The 20,863-nt window shown below is 48.7% G+C and overlaps 1 protein-coding gene across 3 annotated transcripts in view; it reads left to right on the top strand.

Annotated features, from left to right (window-relative positions):
- The window catches only part of IGSF11 (immunoglobulin superfamily member 11), a 110,137-nt gene that overhangs the window by 16,687 nt on the left and 72,587 nt on the right, over positions 1-20,863 (top strand). Inside the window, exon 1 of one of the 3 annotated variants that reach the window (XM_074808506.1) lies at positions 9,907-10,013. The exons of 1 other annotated variant lie outside the window; for it this stretch is intronic. In XM_074808506.1, coding sequence (XP_074664607.1) covers positions 10,007-10,013 — 7 coding nt within the window. In that variant the 5' untranslated portion in view covers positions 9,907-10,006. Of the gene's footprint in view, positions 1-9,906; positions 10,014-14,753; positions 14,920-20,863 lie in introns of those variants that run through there. One more of the 3 variants, XM_074808497.1, reaches the window with a different exon arrangement.

The following is a 20,863-nucleotide window of genomic DNA, read 5'->3' as shown; positions in this document are numbered from 1 at the left end:
TACACAGGTCAATAAGCACCAAAGAAAATGGGTAGGAACTACATGAGGTCCTCACCTCCTCCTGCAGATGGTTTGGTAAGTAGATGGGACAGCTGTGCTGGAGTCCCTGAAGGAATTTGCAGGTATTTTGGTTATCGTTGCACAAACACACTGATAGGTGTGGGGTAGAAAGGTGCAGGTCTGCTTTTATCCTGTCCCCACTCGTGTTTTTATGCAGCATGCAGAGAGATCAGAGGGATGACTGCTGGCAGCAGGCTGGCTGGCTGTGCCTGAACACCCTCACCCTTTTTGTCCTGCAGTGGCTGACACCAGTAAAGCAGCAGCAAGGCAGTGTTTTGTGTGACTTTGGGATTTTTTTTGGTGCATTGAGGACTAGGGTAGGAAAACTCGGGTGTTTGGTTTTGTTATTTTTTTCCAGTGGGGAAACACAGCAGCTCACCAATGCTGTGTTTTCCATTCATCTTCCAGATTCTGCTTTTTCTTGTTACTGGGACTGAATTTCATACCTGTTCTCAGGCTTTTGTTCCCTGACCAGCCATGGGAGCAGGAGGCAGGGAGAGGCAGGAGGCGGTGCTGCCTGGAGAACATGATAGAGTAGCGTGGAGTGAGCATGAGGCTGTGTGTCTCGCTCCTGCTCTGTGGTTACTTGTGCCATGGTGGGATGCACACACCTGGGCCTTGCTCTCCCCATCTCTAGGAAAGGAATGACAGGGACTTGTTTCTGAGGGCGCTGGCAGGGAAAAATATTATGTTGGTGCTATATTACCACCATAACCATGACCTAAGATGCATAATGAGGATAAAGGTTTGCAGGAAACTGCCCTGACTTGGGACCCGGCCAAGCAGAACTGCGATGTTTTTCCCTTGTCATTATGTACAAGGATGTGTTGTGCTCTGTGGATGTATCTACGCTAGCATCAGCGCAGATATACAAATAGACCATGAATAAGACTTCAGAGACTGTGAAGAGATTCTTTATCTTATGGGCTTCTCTCCATGTAAGGATAGCGTGTGGTTTATTAAAGCTCCCAGGGCTCATTTTGCTTGTGTGCTCATGCTCTCCTGCAGAAACCCAAACAGTTGCAACCTCAATCCCAGGTGTCAGAGTGCCATACGTACCATTGGCTTCGATAGGATCTGCATCTTCCTTGGAGGTCTCCTAAGTGCAGGAGGGGTTGACAACCGCTGGAGGAGGCTGGCTGGGGAAGGTGTGGGGTTTTCACCTCAGAAGAAGACCTCTAGAATAGGTTCAGCCAGCAGCTGGCAGAGTGACAGAGCTGTAGGAAATCCTGCCTTGGGGCAGAAGGATGAACTGGTGATTTCCTGAGGAGTGCTGCTGCTCAGGGAATTGTTACCGCTGGTCTTTTCAGGGTAGAGTGCTTCTCTTGTTATGCTGAGGTCATGCAGAGTAGCGTTGTCTGGATCGTGAAGCACCCAGATGTTACAGATACTGGGTAGCGCTGGGAAAGCAAATGCATCTGGAAACTGTGTGTTTGGCATGGTGGAGGTCATTCCACCGATAATAAGCCCTACTGAGGCCATGCTGGTGTTTGCACGGTGTTCCCTAGAGCCTGGGTCAGGATTGGGCTTTTCAGCCTGGGTGCAGCGCCAGGCCTGAGCTGGCTTCCACGCGTTTGCTTAGGACTCGGGATAAGCTCTCCCAGACGCTGCCTCTAAGGGATCACAGCGGAGAGACACCTAATTGGCTTTGCAGGAGAGGAGCTTTGGCACGGTTTATTCACTCTGATTCACGAGTGGCTGTATCAAACCTGGCTGGCACAGCGCAGGGTCACTCAAGCGTCTCCGCGTTGTGCACTTGAGTACTCCTGGGCAACAGCAGCTCAGGGGTGTGGGCACCCCCGTGCTGGCTCCGTGTGCTGCCTTGCTTGGCAGAGCTGCCTTGCTCAGGCTTCGAGCCACCGTGCGCTTCATCTGCCTCTCGCGGCAGCTTCGCCTCATTCATGCTGTGCAGAGCCAGGGCTCGGCGGCCAGCCGTGCCGGCGGTAACCCCGATGGGAGCCACCACCCTATTTCTGCACCAGCGGCATGGTTAATCCACAACCTGGTTAGATCGTCTCTGGAGATGATAACAGTATTTTTAGGATTTGAAGAAAAAAAAAAAAAAAATCCTGCAATCAAGGAGGCTGGCTGTGTGCTTGTGTTTAAGGATGCCTGGTATTTTCAGTTACACTTCTCACTTTTCTTTGCCTCTGTTTCACTCTCAATAAACAGTATTAACGACCCCCCTGTTACAACTGTTGCCTCCTGAGCAACCGTGATGGTCATTATTGTTATCCTGTCTTGAGACACTTAACCATCTTGCCGTGTTTTAAAAAGGTGGGCTGAAACTTCCCCATCTCTGTATTATAGTTCAGACTGACTTTGTATGGAAAATTTTAGCCACCTCTGTCCTATTTTTAAGAATAAGATTAGGGGAAAAATGGGTTCCTGTGTGTCCAAAAAGGAAAATCTTTTCTTTTGGATGCTGTCTTTCCACTGTGTTGTGCAGTCAGACCTTGAAACACAGCAGAAGGGTCGTCTGCGTGACACAGGTGTGTTTTCTGCCACCTTTGAGAAAATCTACCTAAATTTGGCTAGGTGAAGAGCCTTTGGAAAATCAAGTCTGATTTGTCCATGTGCTCAGCAGAGGCGCTGCAGAATTCAGCAAGGAAGAAGCCCCTGGGCTTTCACCCCCTTGCAGCTGCTGTGTGTGATGAGGCTGTGCCTTGTGCCCCCCCGCCAGCATCCAGACCATGCTGAGCTGGTACCAGGACAAACCCAGACCTCCTCTGCAGATGCCATGAGCTGAGTAGGGCTGGTGTCTGCCAACAGGAGCGGGATGCGGGTCTGTGTCTCCTTTACCTGCATGGGGAACTTCCTTTGTCATACTTGGATGTGATGGAGGAGCAAGCCACCCTGCTCGTGTTCAAGGAGAGAGGGAGCTGGTCAGGGAGGTGACCAAGGCAGGGGGTGCCTGGGGACAAAGGGGCACGGTGAGAGTGGGACTGCATCGGGGGATGGAGGGGGGGAAGAGAGGAAGCAGAGCCAAATGGGATTGAATGGAGACAGAGACTCACTGGGGCTGATTCACGTTGATGGGGTGCCCCCCAAGCTTTCTCTGCTTAAGGCTGTCCCAGCTCTCTCAGCCTCCCTTGTGGGAGACAACGGTCGCACAGAAGGATTGAGACTGGGAATGGGGCTGTGCTTTGTGAGGGACCCTGTGGCCTGATGAGGCACCTGAGAGGGGCAGGATGAGTCAGAGACTGGCTGGGCAAGCAGCCCAGTGTCCCATCCCGGAGGAACTGAAAAACTAGAATTTGCTTGCGAATGGTGTGGGATGCTACACCCAGTGAGCACCCTCAGAACCTCCACAGGGACTCGGCTATTCTACCTTCTGGCTGGGACTTAAAGCTGCGGTCACACATTTAGTGCAAAGTCAGTAAAACAGGCTTAAATATATGCTCCGTTTCTGTCTATCCTGGAGGTTGAAACAAACATGAACCAAAAAAAGTATGTGATATTTTTATTTATTTGGTTGGTTGGTTTGGTACATGGTCAGCTACATTTTAGCAGTGCCAGTAGATATGGCATCTGGTGGTGTTGCTTTTCTGGCAGCATCTGGGCTGAATACCTGAGCTGTGTTGATACTTGAGTGATTCGACACTTTGCTTAAAAACTACCTTGGTGAAGTCTGGTGCTCACACAACACATGTTAAAAAGGAGATGAATTAACATAATAATAAGGTAATAACTATTAATAATTGTTATATTAGTAGCAATGAATTTAAAAATCCAGAGAGTTTAAATCTCTTCCAAGTAGATTGCCCCTTTCATCCTTTCCCTGCAGGTATATTATATTCCTGAAAATTCTCTTGTCACTTCTGTGCTGAGAACTCACTGGTGTGGTGGTCATTCACTGCCTATTTGAGGTTTGCTGCTGTCCCATTTAACCGAAGAAGAGTTTTGGTGCAGGGACCATCTAGCAAAACATGTTGTGGGACTTGTTGTACAGTACAAGTATTTCACCACCGTAGCTGGCAGTATAGGCAGTCTCTTTCTTTCTTCAGGAAGAAAAATGGGAAGGAAAAGGGGAGAGATGACTCTAGTGTAACGTAAATGGCTTCAGCTGATGAGTGAAAATGTGGAGAGGCTGGTGGATGCGAAAGGGATATAGGCACTGAATTTCCCCAGGAGCTGCACATGGTGGGCAGCACATGTTTGTTACAGAAGTGGAGGAATCACACCTGGGGTCTCCGGCAGCAAGGACTGTGAAAAGTGGTGGGTGAGCTCATATATGCCATGTTACCTGCACTTCTAGTCTCTCCCCAGCATCGCAGCATCTGGGGAAGAGGAGCCAGCAAGTGAGGCGAGGACGCTGCTTTTCCCGGCAGTGGCCAAAAGATGCTCTTTGGGCATGAGTGTTCTTCCCCGCTTCTGTTTTTATTCAGAAGAGTGAAAGTTGAGGATAAAATAGTCTCTTGGCTGGATGTGATGTGTATTTTGTGCGGGCTGTCTAACCCAGCCTTTTGCGAAGGTGGACAGTGGGAGTCCTGCCAGTTCGATTAGGCCAAATATACCACACTTGGGTGCCTAAAGCTGGACATCTACATGTGTACTGAGACATGTGAGGAACTGTTGCCTCTTCTTTGAAGCAGTGAACTGCTTTCTTGGAAGGCTGAGATTTAGTCCCAAAGCAGGTGCTGAAGGTGTTTGGTCCTGCTGAAGACCAGTCCCTAAGGAGTTGGGAATCCCTTCCTTTGTGACCTCAAAAACGTGAAAGGGTTGGTCTGATTCACATGAAAATGACTCCTACTACCTGAACTTAGGCCCCTGGCCCACACTAACTTAGCAGGCTTTTGCTCAGAAGCCCTCATTTGGAAGCAAGATAGATGGTGGTGTTTTTCAGGACTTGAGCAGACTTGTACAGCACAAGGGGGCAAGAAGGATGGAGACAGACGTTCAAGAGCACCTTCCTCCTGCCTCGTGTGGTGCCTGGGGCTGCAGCAGACCTGTTGGAAATGAGCAGAGAAGCTGATCAAACACAGTGCTAATAACAGTCGCTGGCATGGTGTTCTCCCTCCCTCTCTGCTCCTACTTTTCCATTGTGGAGAAAAGGTGATAAGGCCCATGAAACGTATGCTGAGATCACTGCACCTTATCATCTGCGATGAGCTGGCCTCCTGCCTCTGAGTGGGGTTTTGTAAATACTCTATCATTTGGGGAAGCTATGGGGTTTGGCTGGCCTCGTCTGCCTGCTCTGAAGTCTTCATACAGGCAGGTTCAGTTGCATGAGTGTTTTGGAGATGGCTGTTCACTGCATGGGTGTTCCTGGGAGCAAGCAAGAAAATTTTCTATTTTGCTTTCCCGGTCTGTTGCTCTCAGACTGTGTCAAGACCCAGCACCCTGTGATCAAGGTTACCGGTTGTATGAAGAGCTGGTGCAAGCAGACTCTCTCTCTCAAACGGAAAGATTTTATTTTTTTTTCCTTAAATCATTCACTAAGTGACTGTGAATCGAGAGTAAATCATTTTCAAACTGATGTGAATTGCGAGTAAATAATTTTTTTAACCATGTGTTTTGAAAGAAACACAGATAGTAAGAGGGCTAAAATGGACACCAGGCATTACCTGCAGAGTAACTGAACCGCTTTCTCCTACAAAAATCAACAGCAAGAAGAGAGCATCCTCCCCTTCCCTGCCCTCTGGTCTCCAGGTGTTTTAGCTGTGTGTGAGTCGCTATTGAAAGTTGGAGGGGAACTTGTGCTGTGAGAATCCCACAGATAGTGACTCTTAATTCCTAGGGGTGATACGCATCTGGAGAGAGGTTTCATTGCCCTGCAGAGCACATTAGTCTTTCTCAATGTGGAAGTGTAGCTTTTTAATCAAACCAATCTCCCTCCCACCTCAGTGAGCCTTGAAAAGATGTATTTCTGTTGTGTCTGTCCATGGCACTTTGTGCTTTATCTTAATGGTTTAGAGAAAGGTTTACCTGCTGGGGGAGTTTGGAGACTGCCAGGTTTCTGGGCAAATGAAACCTTCCTGGTGTTTCTCCATAGTTTTATGTTCCTGTTGTCTATTAGGTAGTTAAGAAACAGAGCCAACGAGAAATATTGGGAGCAATTACTTTCTGAAGTGAAGGGTGAAGTTGGGCAGGACACACACAGGCATTTCATTTGTTTCTTTGATTCTTGCTTTCTACCCTTTCCTTTTGAATATTTTTCCTGTGGATGACACAGGGGATTCCTGGCCCAATGAAAGACCAGAGTTCAGTATATAATTTCTTTGTTCTTGTGGCCTGTGATCGTTGTCCTGTAATAATTGAAATTTGGAGTAAGTCCCAGTGAATTACTCTGAAAATTCCTCTCTGCTATCCTATTAACAACACCAAAGACAAAGAAAAAACCCTCAACTTTTTGTTTTTGCTCCTGCCTGAGAAAGGAATGTGTAAACTAAAGGTCATTTTTAGGCTCTGTCTTTTCCCAGTGCCCTGCCCAGAGAAACTGTGAATGGGAAATGGATGCCATCGAGACTGGGGGAAGAGTTGTTTCCCTGCCTAGTCAAGCCGGATCCAGGATGAAGACTGGGATGAGGAGAGAGATCTGGACCTCAGTTGCTGGCCTCTGTAGGGCAGCCGCTGTCTCCCAGGCTGTTGTTGGGGTTGTTCAGCCTGGAGCAGAGAAGGCTTCAGGGAGACCTTATAGCAGCCTTCCTGTACCTAAAGGAAACCTACAAGAAAGGTGGAGAGGGACTCTTTACAAGGGCGTGCAGTGATAGGACAAGGGGTAATGATTTTAAGCTGAAAGAGGGTAGATTTAGATTAGATATTTGGAAGAAATTCTTTCCTGTGAGGGTGGTGAGACACTGGCACAGGTTGCCCAGAGAAGCTGTGGCTGCCCCCTCCCTGGAAGGGTTCAAGGCCAGGTTGGACGGGGCTTTGGGCAACCTGGTCTAGTGGAAGGTGTCCCTGCCCATGGCAGGGGGAGTGGAACTAGATGATCTTTAAGGACACTTCCAACCCAAACCGTTCTATGATTCTACCTAGAATTAATTTAGACTGATAGCACCACAGGGTAGCACAAGCACAGCTGTGAAATTAAAGCCACAGGTCGGCTTGTAGAATTTCCCATGATTGAAGTTATAATGTCTCCTCTTAATTAATTTAATTCAGGTTTAATTTATTGAGGGTTTGCCTTGATTTATTCCATTGCTGAATTGCTCACTCAAGAGTCTTATGTGAAGAGCCACTGCATTTTCTTGCAGCCTGGAGAGACGTGTTATCATGTAACGATCCAGCACAAGTTACTGATGATACTACCCCCATCCTCTCGCCTTGTTCTACCCCTCCACCGGTGGGGTGGGTGGGAGAAGGGATGGATTCACAGGTTCTGCTGTTTGAAGAAGAGAGAGAAATTTCTTAGGACTTGATAACAATTTTTGCATGGTGTTATCGTCACATCTCTGCGCCAGGCCTGCTACAAGTCCATGGGCACGTGGCCTTACTCCTTAGGACTGTTATTTCTTTGTGTGTAATGTGGGTCATTTGCATTTGAGATGTGCTTCTGGGATCATGGGCATGTTAGATATCCAGCCTTACCGAATTTGTTTCTCATGGACCAAGAGACCCAAGTGGTTACACCCTGTGCCTCCCTTGCAGGGGAGGCTGGATTCCTTTTGGTCCCCCAAAGGGGTTTTTTTCTCTCTCCTTCCAGCATCCACTTGTCCAGTATGTGTGCTGGAGTGTGTATCCCCCACCTCCGTCCCATTGCCCCTACCCTTTCCCCCATCCGAAGTCTCCCAGCACCCTTGTTGTTGTTCAGGAGGAGCCAGCGATTCTCCTCCTCCTCCTGGCTGGGTGCAAGGCCCTGATTTCCATTTCAATAGCAGGCTTTCTGCTGAGGCTTCCCCACCACCCAGGCTGGTGAACAAGGAGCCCACTGTTCTCAGATGGGATGTTCAGCCAGCCCTGACGTCCCCGCCGTCCTCAATGGGGCTTTTCAGCTCCTCCACTGAAGCCCGGGGCGCCGGGCTGGTGGGGGGCAGGCTCCTGGCCCCGGGCAACGCGCCACTCATTTTAAGCAGCCCCAGTCTGTCCCCACTTAGGGCTTTATGGTCTATCAGAGGCTCGCTTGACTTACAGCTGGTTTTCGTGCGGCGCCGAGGTAATAAAAAAGGGAGGGATAAGTCAAACTGGAGTGGCAGCAAGGGATGGGGAATGAGATGGGGTCCTTTGCCAAAGGCCTGAATGATGCGCGGGTGCGTGCATGGGGGTGAGCGTGCATCGTGCCCAGGGCTCCTGCCTCGTGAGTTCACACTGATGCTTCAGGTCAGAGGCAGACCTGTGCCTCATCCCTGATATTTTCTTCTAAAAAACATATCCTGCCACGCAGGTAGCTTTCTGTATTGACGTTTGTTTTTCAGACGTGCAGCAGCGGATCCCCATCTCCACTATTTCAGGGTAAAGCCAGGACAGAGGAGCAACATCTAACCCCTGCCCTGGGTCCTCTGAGTGGGCAAACCAAACCCTTCTGCCCCATCCCACCACACAGAGCATGCCTCCACGCAGGACCCTGCAGTGAGCTGCTTGGGTTTGAAGCACTGGACTCTCGTTACTACAGCCAGATGCAGATGAGAGCTTATAGCCCCCTCTACTAACTTTTTTGGAGTTTGCCCTCTCGATGATGCTGGTGTGGGTGTCATGATGGATTGGTCTCTGCCATGGGGAAGCTCCTCTCCCCAACAAGGTGTGGGAGAACTCGGCTACTTCTGCTGCTTTCAGCTTCCAGGAGCTCTTGGTGGCACGAGGAGTCCCCACTGGAAAGCCACAGAGGAGCTCCCAATGTTGTGGTGTGCTAGGATGACTGCAGGTGCTGCTTTTCTGAACTGTTTTTGGTTTTCTTTTTTTTTTTTCTCTGTGGGTAGAAGTAAGGGACTCCAGGTTTGTTTGTGGTTTTCCCCAAATAGTGTCACACCAATGACATTTAAATTCTGCAGAGCAGGCACAGAAGGGGCAGCAGCAGAGCAGGCTTCCCTCTCTGCTGCTGTAGGAAGAGCCAGCTGGAGCGTGGGGACAGTGATGAGGCCAGGCAGACCTCTGCCAAGGCTGGCAGCAAACAAAGCCCACTAAAACCGGTTACAATGTGTTAAATCGCTAGTTCACAACAGACGAGAATGAGAAACCTTTCACTTCTGTCAGTATGGGTAAATTGCTGATAAGGAAAGGCAATGCTTGCTTCTAGTCACTTAAAGGTTTAATTTGGGTGTACCTCTTCTCTCTCTCTTGGTTTTTCCACTGAATACTTTTCATTTGTCCTCTGCTGACGCCCTCCTGTGCGCTGAGCTCTTGCAGTCCTGTTTTTCCCTTGCTAATGGAGACGTTAATTCAAGTGAGCTACACCCCTCTGCAGCACACAAATGGTGGAGTGTTTGCAGGGGCCTCGAGGTCTTGCCTTTGCCCCCTCTGCTCCCACCCCGGGCTCTGGCAGCAGGGTAGGACTGGTGATGCGAGGGTGATACTGAATCCTGCGAGCAGTAATGGGCTCATTCAGGTTGGAGCAGATTGGCGACTGCTTCTCTACTGCCAACAGAAGCACTGGAAATCCAGCATATCCTGTTCTCCAGGCTCGGGGGGTCGGTGACCTGAGTGATGCTCCTTGGTTACCCCAATTCTCTTGCTGTGGAGCCAGCCCTGTGTGAAGGATGGGTTGTGGTGGCTGCCTGCCTGTACCCATGGGTAAAGGGCCAGAAGAGTAAGAGACAGACCTACAGAGGTGTGGATGCTCCTAGCTGCTGTCCTCTGACTTCATCAGGAATTAGGCACTGGCATATTCCTAGACATAAACAATTAGTGGAGACTTTGAGCAAATTACTGGCAGTACCTGGGAGAGGTACCAACTCACCTTCCCAGCTTGGTGGTACAACTGCAGGATAATTCTTCCTCCTTCAAGCAGTGCTCTGGCTGCCTGTATCAGTGCTGGAAATCTCACTGCACTCTCAGCTTTTGTACACCCATGACTAGTAAGAAGGGCTTTCTTTTTGGGGTGGGGTCTCCCAGTTTGGTCTCAGCCTAGAGGAGGAGATTTCTAGTTGTTGTTTTGGTAGTGTTTCATGTGTTCCTGTGTCTTTATGATGGAGTGGTGTCACTATGCTCTGAGGAGAAGGTGCTGCAGAGTTGTGCAGGATGGTGCCTTTATTTTGATCCTTTGGGACGGCTTATTTGTAATATGAAAGGGTGAAAATTAAAGTCTGTAAAAACTCAGTCACATTTTCTTCTTGCTCTTTGCCTTGAGGAAGAAAAAAGGAATAGAAAACAAACTGAATAACAAATGTTTACAAATTAGCGTCGGTAGCAGCACGTTTGGAGGAAGCTGAGCACTCAGTGCTGTTCGAGGCTGTAGGGGCTGGTGCGCTGTTACGCTCAGCACATCAGCGGAGCGATGATAGCTGACAGCCCCTGTGGATGTACCCAGGGAGTGCTGTGGATGCTCAGAACCCAGCAGGATCAGACCTTATATTGACATTACCAACCCACGAAGCGCAGGGGGCCCAGAGGAAATTAAGTTTCTGAGTCCCACTGGAATTCTCGGGCTCCCGTGACAATTTTCAGTATGGAAACTTTAGGCAAGTTTTAACACAGCCAACAGATTGTTGAAATCTCTGTATTTCTGTGGGGTGTATAAACTCCACAAGAGGGGACCTTCTTATCAGATAGCTTTTAAATGCTGCACTCCCTCTTACAGAGTTTACTCTAGTGAAGCCTGTGGAACTTGTTCAAGCTGAGCAGCTCCAGTTATACATAACTGGTAATACATAACAGCTGATCTTTTTTTTAAATAGTGAAGGCTGTGGGGAATTCAGGGAGAGAGAAATACAGATGCTTCTGTTACTGTAACATTAATGTCTCAGATGAATAGGTTTCTAAATTGTGACATTTGGGAAATGTTATCTTGTCTTTATTGCGCTTGGAAAAGATTGTATTTTCAGTATGAATATTTCTTTGTGTTTTTTTTCAAAGACCGTTTTGCTGGATGTTTGGTATGTAAAATGCTGAGATAACGTTACTATGAGAACCTTCAGCACTTCATTTCCAGATTAGGAGTGTTTAGCTATGAGACTGTGATGATAGTTCAGCTTGTTGCATTTCAGTTTTACGGACCAATCTGCACATGGTTATCACCTGGCTGACTCACAACTAAATAAAAGGAAATGCAGAAGTCACCCCAAAAAACCACCAGACCCAACAGTAGCTCTAAATGCTGTATGAAACCTTCTAAATTCGGGCATAAATACGGTTCTGGAAACAGCTCAGTGTTTTCTGTCAGCTGCATTCTGAATTCTTAGGACTCTGAATTTGTACTTCCCCTGCTGGGAAGGGAGCATCCCTTCACTAGCATCTCTGCGTAATTCGGCAGGACACATTCACAAAGAAAGGAAACTCTTCCCAAGAGGAGCAGACTCTTCAACAGCACAATAATACTTGGGCACCTAAACTCAGGTTCTTTATTTTTCTCTCTTTTTTAATTTTTTTTTTGTTTGTTTTTATGATATTTGTATCTGATTTGCTCTGTTCTTCAGGGTTTTTTTTTTTGTCCCCTTTGGACCCATAAAGAAAAAGGGTCCTGGGAACTGTTTGTTTGACCTTTTTTGCTTTTCCGCGTGACCTGCAGTGACTCCTATTGTGAGCGGCGAGGGGAGAACAAACCGCTTATGCTTTTCGATAACAGTGTACCCCTTGTTTTAGATTCAGATATGTTCGTCTGAAGAGCCTGGGAAGGAGAGGTAGGTTCCCACCAGCACAGCAGGTGTATTTCTTCAGCAAACCCAGGACCCTGGCAGAAGCTACAGTGGGCTGGCTCCTGGCTCACGCTCCCTGCCACGCTGGAGGGGGGACCGGGAAGCTCCAGCAGACTGGCACTTCCAAGTATTCATCAGCGAAGTAAATTATTCCAGTAGAAGCCATTTCCCTCCCCACGGCACCTTCCTGTCTCTTTTGCAGAGAGGATGCTGTGGCAGCAGCCACTGCTGCATCTCGGCAAGTCTGCGCAGATAACTCGCAGCAAGTCACAGGGAAAATGTCTTCTTTCTGCAGGGGTTTAATTAGGCTGTGAATCACATTAGCGGAGAGGGCATACTTACTGTGCCATACGGTGGACATCACTCAAGCTGGGCGTGAAAGGGCAGGCACCGCAGGGTGTGCAGCAGAGACCAAGCCATCCTGATTTAGCTCCCTGAGACTTGCAAAGGCTGAATAAAGCACAACGCTCGCAGTGGCACACCTTGTTCGAGCCTGGTAGCAGGATGTGCTGCCAGAACTGTGCAGGACCTCCAGAGACGTGGGTGCACTGGCAGAGCATCCTTGCGGAGTGGGATGCGGTTTGGGCAGCGTGCCCATGCCTGTGCTGCTGTGTGTACGTGTGTTGTGATCCTGCTGTCCTGCTAGGTCAGGCTGTGTTTTAATGGTGTGTAAGGAAATGTGGTATCAGAAAGGTTGCCTTCATGCTGTGAGTGGGCTCCACGTTGCCCTCCATGCCCGTATTGGAAGACCACTAAGGATTTTGTCATCTGTGCTTTAAATTGGCTCATGGGCAGGGCAGCAGGGATGCTGCAGGGCAGAAAGGGGGGACATTGACCAAGCTGTCTCTCAGGAAATATTTTCCTGCTTTTTTCTTTGTCATTCTTCACGAGGACTTAAAAATGGATGATGAAATAGGAAACAGTTTCCCCCAAAAAAGTGCCATCCTCAAAACCAGTTGTGATTGGAAGAGATTATGCATAAAGTTGGAGTGTGCAAGGAGGGGGCTGGACTGGTTTATTCTGTGCCTGAAGCCTGAGCAAGCAGCTGGTTAGTGAAATCATATACACATGCGCACATATGTGTACGCACACACAAACACAGAGCTCTGCATTTGTCAGTAACAGTGTAGTAGCATGTCCTCTGTATAGGAAAGATCATGTCTGTGCTAAAGGACATCACCCAGGGAGAGTTGTGCTTTCAGGGACTGCAGAGGAGAAAATCATTGATATATGTTGCTGAAAGACCAAAAAGGTTGCAGAAGCAGAACTAACTGTGCTGTTTAGGCTTCTTTTTTACATTGTTGTTTATTAAAATGCTCTAGATGCAGAGATGCTCTGCTCATTATTTATAAGTGTTGCTATCGCCTTGAAATGGAATCCGCAGGCACTTTGATAAATGTGGTGAAAGCTTGTCTGGTGTCACTGCCACTTCTCTAAAGTGCCTCCTGCATCCTCTGCTGAATTGCTGTTTCATCAGTTTGGACAGCAGCATTCCTCAGCGAATTGCAGTAAAAGTCTAGTTGCATCATCCCATGCTATTGGAAACGAAGCGGGCGGGAGTGAGCGCCATGTGTCCTCTAAATGCAGAGCAGGGGCAGGAGGAAGGAGACAGCCTTGCTGAGCCCAACTCACTCCTCCATCCTCGTGAGTTTGGTGGGATAAAGGTTCCTGTTCAGTATTGCTGCGAGGACTTCCCCCCCCGCCCCCCCCCCCCCCGCCGTGCTAAAAGCTAGGAATGGCACTCCTGTTTGCCAGAGAGCAGAAATTAAATTGCTCCAGCATCAGCCTCTCCTTCCCACCATCCCAATGCCCATGGTGGGGACAGGCAACCGATGGGCTCTACATGGGCCTGTCCTGACAGCCAAGTGCAGGGAGCTTTTTAAAGGGCTTAAAGAATGCAACTCCGCTGGGATCAGAGAAAACTGAAGTGTTGACACTGAAAAAATCTAGTGACCAAAACACAAAGGGAGAAAGTTTGTTTAAAAAAAAAAAACCCCAAACAAACCGACATAAAACAATCAACAACAACAACAAAAGCAACCTCCCAAAACCTTGTCTCCTCCTTTGGGCAGAGGGACTTGCTCTTAGCTGATCTTGCTAAGCAGAAGCTGCACTTGTGCTGAAGCAGGTGCCTGTCAGGGTGATGAGGCAATGGAAAGCTTGTCCTACAAGGGGAGATTAGAAGAGCCTGGACTGTTTAGCCTGAGGAAAATTGTAAGGGGACTATGAGAGTGCTCTATAAATATGTCAGCAGGTAAACAGTGTGATGGGGGAGGAGTTTTTAAGACTAAGGGAAGGTGCCGGCAGCAATACAGGCTCCTATAAATCAGTTGTGGTAATCTAGTTTGGAAACTAAAGAAAAATTTCAAACCGTTAGGTCAGGGAAGTTTGGGAAGAAGCTTCCAAGCAGAGTAACAGGAGACCCAATCTGTCTGTGAAAGGGATTATGTGTCGGGGCCATGTTCTGTGTGCTAATAGATTCTGTCCTATGCTGCTTCCTATGTTCCTAGTCCCACATTAACCATGCAGGTTTTATGTATGAGATGTGCCTAAATAGAAATCAAAGATGAAACTTTAAGTTGTTTGCAACTTTAAACTCATCTCTTCTGTTTTCTTTCCTTTTTTTTTTTTTTTAATGGCTCCTTTCAGGGTGTCCTTTTGACCTGAATATGCTGCAGCAGCATTTCACCCGGTGCCCAGGTTTCCCCTTCCCCCTCCTCGAGCCATCTCACTTTTGTGCAAGCTGTTTCCACCAATGCATAGTGCAGCTCAGCACTTTTGGGGGCTGAAAGCTATTTACCAGCTAAGAGGGCAAGAGTACAAAACTATTCTCAGCACCGTGACCCACCTCGGCCAATTGGATTGTGTCTGGCAATCCTATTTGGTGGAGATGGGGTCACATAACCTGAAATACTTTCTGCTGTTTGACTTCACCGCCTGCTTTCATGCCTACGCAGTGACCAGGTTGTGCTCTAATACCTGACCTCTGGAGCGGAGAAAGGCAGTGTGGGGTTTTGGGCTGAAACTCCCACTTCCCACCAGGAGGTTGCCCCTTTCTTCCTGCTGATGCCTCGTGGAGCGGTGTCCTTGTGCCACGATGTGAGGTTGCTCTCTGCCCCCGTGGATTCAGGTATGGGTGTGTCTGGCGCTGACCTTCAGCTCGCTAAGCCTCTGTGCTTCGGGTTTTTGCCTTGCTGAAAATCAGTGGGCCTTGCGAAGTGGCTGGGCATCAAGGAGTGTCTGCTGGGTGGCGTGGAGGAGTAGCATCAGGCTCCACATGTTGGGTTACTGGCCCTCCTGGAGCACTTGGGTGCTTACCAAGGAATTATTGATACTTTGACCCTGAATTCCAGCTGATAGAACTGCAGTGGAAGAAGCTTAAGCATGCATGCTTTGTGTAGCCATCATGGCAGCCTATCCCTGGCTACGTGGTGGCCTCAGAGGTGATCTGGCACAACCCCTGAGTGACTGAAGGAGGGGGAATGGGGCGAGGGCCATGACTACGAATGAGCCTGATGGTGTGGGCTTGCTCAGTGAAGCAGCTGGCATTACAGTCCAGGTGCCAGCATCAGCCTAAACCTGGGCTTGTACCTAAGGTTTTGGTGGGGAGTGGTACCTCGACCTGCCATTGCAGCGCTTCCATTCTTGCCTGCACTCCCACCTCCTAATGTTCGTGTGTATCCTGAGATGGGCAGGAAGGGTTCAGAAGTTGGGTCAGGTAAAGAAAGGGACATCAATAACCTCTTATACAATTCACTTCAAATGTTTAAAACATTTTAAAGTCCTGAAAAATCTATTGCTTAAATGAAGCCAAGAATGGAAAGGGCAGTTTAGCCCAAACTGTGCGTTTCAGACAGGATTTGAGGCTCTCTGTTTTTGTTGGTGCAGTAACTGAACAGTGTGCTTGCAGGACCCATTTTTAGCCCAATTTTACTGGGAGGGAAGGACTGTGAAGTTGCACTGTCTGCTTCACCCTCATAGGTTTGTACCTTGTCGGCCAATTTCAGCCCTGTTTGACAGGAGTCTCCAAATACCACATTTGCCAGAATTCATCAAAATATACAACCAGATTAAGAATGGAAACCGAATTAATAACCCCACTGAGGGAAAGGAGGTCTGTGATGTGAACTGAGGTAGATGATTAGGCATAAGAAAACCCAAGCCAGCAGGTTGCAGGAATCGAGGCTTCAGTCCTGCTACTCAGGGATTCCTTGAGTATTTGGGATGGGGGTGTGTGTGTAAAGCTTAAGGTCTCTCTCTGAGCTTGTACGAGACTACAAAGCAGGAATGTTGCTGAGTTTTGTAGTTACCAGTTATAGCCCAGCTCAGCTGAGGCACCTTCTGGCCTTGATAGCTGCAACTTCCAATCCTTTGATTGACAGAGGATACCCTGTGCACTGAGCTGGGCTCACATGCCTGCCTTCTCTCTCATCAAAGATGAACAACTGTGGGCTAATCCCCTGGGTAGCCCCAACAGCAGTGAGAGATCCTCTGCTCTCCTTTGAGGGGTAAGATGAGATGCTCCCTCTGGTCCTGGCGCAGGTCCCGCAGGTGCTGCACAGCCCATACCATGGGTCAATACTGCTTCTGACTTGTGTCTGTGCTCAATGAAACCATCCCATTTATTTGAACGAATAAAGCTTTGCACAGCAGAGGCATGTTCTCTGGAAGAGTGGGAGGAACAAGAAGGCTGTCTGAGGATAAGGTGCGGTCTGATGTGAAAGAGTTTTGCATTTCCCTACCTAAAGCATAAACTGCAGTTTTGTGCTGTGTCACTAAAACCAGCGTCAACTCAGGCACAGGGCTTTTGTTGCCATGGGTTCTGGACTGAGCTGAGCCTGAATCTCGATGCTGTGTGTGGTGAGCCTTTGTCTGCCTTGTGATGCAGTAAAACAGTTGGCAAGTGTTGTCAGAAACCAGTGCATGCAGTACTTTGCACTGCTTTAGACAGCGCTTTTCATCATGGGCCATTGCAGATGCTGAGTTAAGCCTGGCAAGAAACCCAGGAGGTAGGACAAGTATGCTACAAAGCAGGGCAAGCTTGGGGGCGTGTGTGTAGTCACACTTGTGAAGTCACAGGGTGGGCAAAGCAGGGGCAAACTCCTGGCAGCCTTCCTCTCTTTGCAGCATTCAGACTACTGGCGTTCATTGCGTGTAACTTGGCCGCTCCACGCTGCAGCTTTCTCCTCTCCTGCCCCTCTGGCCTGTGCAGCAGCAGCTTTTCCTGCTTTTCCAGCAAAATTAGGCTAGAGTTTCTCTCTTTCTCCCCCACCTCAGTACCCTTGTTTCTCCTATCTTTGCAGGGATGGTGCAAGCTCTCTCAGAGATACTCAGCAGTGGCACGTGATTTATTGTGGTTTCTTTTTCCTCCCTTCTCACAAAGTAAAACCTTTTCCTTGTTTCAGTGTTGGCAACAGTAGGGGCGTTGGATTTGAATCCAGCATGAAGATGAGCAGCCAGCATAAATCCTGGGTGGGTTTTTGGAGTAAATAATACACCCAATTCATCTCGCTGTGTCATTTGCACTAGGTGTCTTGGAAACCAGAGCCTCGGTTAGGCAGGAAAGCCTGCACCAACTGGAGATAAAAGGATCTTTCCAGCCTGAGTGCTGGCATCCCTGCAGGGATTCCTTCTAGGCTTTCTCAGTTTACCTGGACAATAGTCATAACCTTAGCCTTTCTTGCACATGCTTTAATCTCATGTTTCAGCCTGTCTGTTGGTCATCTGTAGGGTCAAGAGGCCACTTCTTTCTCTGATCAGCATGACAGGATCTGCTGTAATCTGGTTGGATTTTTTCCTCTCCTCTTTATATTGGGGCATGCTCCACTCTTTCAAATTTCTGAGCATTTTTGCCCAATAAATTCTTCCTAATGCTGAAGACACACAGCAGAGCCCTACAGGGTGTTAGTGGAGCACTTCACCTGTTCTCCCGTCCCTGGGCAGTCTGTAGTCACAGCTTTGGGTCTTCTACTGTCAGAGGCACAGGGCACTGGGAGGAGGGTGAGGTTACTCTTTGTGGGACCTTTCAGTATCAAAATGCCCACTGCCAGCAATTGCATGGTGCTTCCAGTCCTTCCTTCCTAGTGACTGGGATGTGATTCATCTGAGGGCTGGCAGGATGCTTGCAGACTGTGGTGGGGATTGGGCTTCCTCAGGGACTCCTGCCATGTTTTCCTGCTCCAAGTGCAGCCTGTGTCCTTGTGCTGTTTGGATCTGAGCGCTGCTGTACTCCCCCTCCCTCTTGCTCTCCCGCTTGAATCTTTTTGTTCACCTCATTTAGTTCTGAATTGCAGCAGTCAGGGTATTAAAAAAAAAAAAAATTAGAAAAAAATCTATCAATAATCTGGGTTTAGAAACAAGCCTCTAGGGTGTTTAATTAAACCCAGTGTGATGGAGGCAGCCAAAAGGCATGCCTGGTGTGTGTGTGTGCACAGACAGCTGGCCGTGGGGGAGCAGCAAGTGTGTACGTGTGGGTGAGAGAGGGAATAAAAGATCTGGTTAAATAGATCCTTTCTATCCATGCTCCAAATATAATGTTCTTAAATGTGTAACTCACAAGAAAACAACAATCCCCTTATGAAATATGCGGAGAGGCTTGTGCCAGGAAAAGGTCAGCAGCCCAGCTTTGCGTGGCTAGCACGGCCGTGGGCTGGGGCAGCAGAGGGTTTCGGCAGGGAAGAGATGTCGTGGCCAACCCCTTCCTGGCACGAGGGCTGGATTTTCCTGCCGGGATCAAGCTGGAAGGCTGATGACTCTCACCTGGTTTGAAAGAGAGAAAAAAGGCAGGCCAGGAAGGGATGTGCAGGCTGTTGCTTTATGTTGGCATCGGATGCTAGCAGAGAGGAGGGGAAAAGTGGAGTGAAAGCAAAGGTCTAAGTTTCAACTCCTGTTTTGTCCTTGGCATCCATAACCTCTATGCCTCTTTCCCTCATGAACTAATTACCACCTGGATATCATAAGAAACTGATTTTATTTTCTTCCTGAGTTATTTTGGAAGAGCAGAAGAAGGAAACCTGGGTGTGCTGCGGGGAATAATTCAGTGCTAGTAGATGGTGCCTTTTCTTTTTAAATTAATTTCCTTTTCATCATCTGCACACTTTGTCCAGTTTTTCTGCTTGTGTTCTCTATTTGCCAAAAATAGTTTGCTTCTTTTCCCCTTTACTGCCATGCAGAGTCCCTCCTCACCTCCTTTCCTCTGCTGCTCCAGAAACAGGAGATGCGGGACCCTGGTGCCCAGCAGGTTTCCCCAGCGAGCAGGCAGGAGGCCTTGAGGATATTTGCCCTTTTCTGGGCAGCTGAGGGTGTAAATGGGCTGTGTTCCCCCATAGGTAAGTGCCCACCGCAGTGGGTCCCGCAGCGAGTGGTTTTCCTGCTGCCAGTGGTACCGGGCACAGGTGCTACAGCTGCGTGCAAAGCTGGCGTCATTCTCACGTGCCTGGTGCCCATTTAAAAACAAGGGGGGGCAAAAAAAAAAAGGCTTTTTGTTTTCCAACTGAAATAGCTTCGACAAGTCACAGGCACCACCTCCGTAAATGCAACTGTTGTGTGCAGCCCCATGATGACCGGCTCGGTTGTGCTCATCCTCACGTGGCTGTCAGGCCCTCAGGGGCTCCTCTGAGCCAGGCATTGGCAAAAGACAGAAGTTGTGGTGGTGGGGAACAGGCAAAGGATGGTGATCCTTCGAAAATAACCTTGCAGCTGTGAGGGCTGCCGAGTGCAAGGTGTAGGTGCTGCCGCTCAGCTTTTCAGCTTTGCGAGAGCAGCAAGCGGTCGTGCTTGCAGCGCTCGCCGAAAGAAGAGGAATATTGCAGAAAGGTGTTACCTAACAATGGCTGCTCTGCAGTCTAGGAAGCCTACAATCGTGTGTCTTCCCTGAAATACGGGATGGTGAAAAGAATTAGGGTGGAACAGCCCATCTAGCCCACCTGCAGGCAGAGCAGTGCAGTGTGTAACTTTGCATTAAGGACTTTCAGCTGCGTTTTTGTTGTCAGGCTTGGCAACTGCACTACCTTTCTCTCACTTTCCAGCAGTCTCTTGACTGCCTGAATGCATGTAGAGCCGTTGCATGTGTTGGCCCATCAGGGGAGGGTGGCTACTCTGTCAAGATCTTGGTTCAAGCCTTCTGCTGGAGTCGCTGCTCTTCCGTGATGCCATTTTTGTGCTACAGCAGGTCATGCAGGTTCTCATCAGCTCTACTTAAGGCTTCTGACAGTGATGACAAGTGGCCCACGGCAGTGTGAATCTCGTTTAAGGAGACTATGAAGCCAAAGGGAAGAAAAAAAAAAAAAAAAAGAAAGCCTTCTAATCTGATCATTATGCTCAGGCCAAGGGATCAGCAAAATGATCAAGCGAGGAAGAGAAACAACTTCTGGCTACTAGATTTTACATCCCTATCCAGGCCAAGCGCTGAGGGTAACTGTTAACGATTGTACCACAGTGAACATCAATCTTGTAACAAGCTTGGATAATACCCTCTGGTGAATTAATAAGGACTGCTGATATCTAAGTGCTTTTCAGCTGCGCATTGCCAGCAATAAGTCTCAATTCTGGGGGGCCTGAGTCTCTCCTCAATCTGAGTTTAATTCCCTCCCATCTGCTGTCTGCATTTCCCGACGATCCTCGCCCAAGTAGGGCATGGCATGTGTTTTGAGGGGAGTGGGGACGCGCTGGGGGAGGATTTATGGCATGTGGGGATACTCAGGGTCTGTTGTGGTCTTCATCCCCGCGCAAGTGCAACCAGGTGCTGTCTGAGCTGAAATGTCCTGGGAGCCTCTGCAAAGGTGGCTGTGCTGGTAGAACAAAACCGCCCCAGCTGGTGCAGTCTGAAGCATGGGACAAAGGCAGTCTCATTCCCACCATTGCTGGGAATACTGGGGATAATTATCTTATTATTCCTACAGCCTCCACAGTTCCCAAAGAAAGAGTAACTGGTGTGCAACAATGCCTCTGCTGTAAATAACGCCCTCAGCACATTCCGCTGAAGCAGAAGATGGAGGTATAAAGCACTGTCTGCCCTCAGACCACGCTCAGATTCACCACTTGGATTTTGGTCCACTGAGCTTTAGGTGGTTTGT

This window comes from Strix aluco, chromosome 2 (genome assembly GCF_031877795.1).
Source record: "Strix aluco isolate bStrAlu1 chromosome 2, bStrAlu1.hap1, whole genome shotgun sequence".
NCBI lineage: Eukaryota > Metazoa > Chordata > Aves > Strigiformes > Strigidae > Strix > Strix aluco.
This window is presented reverse-complemented; position numbering and strand designations above follow the sequence as displayed.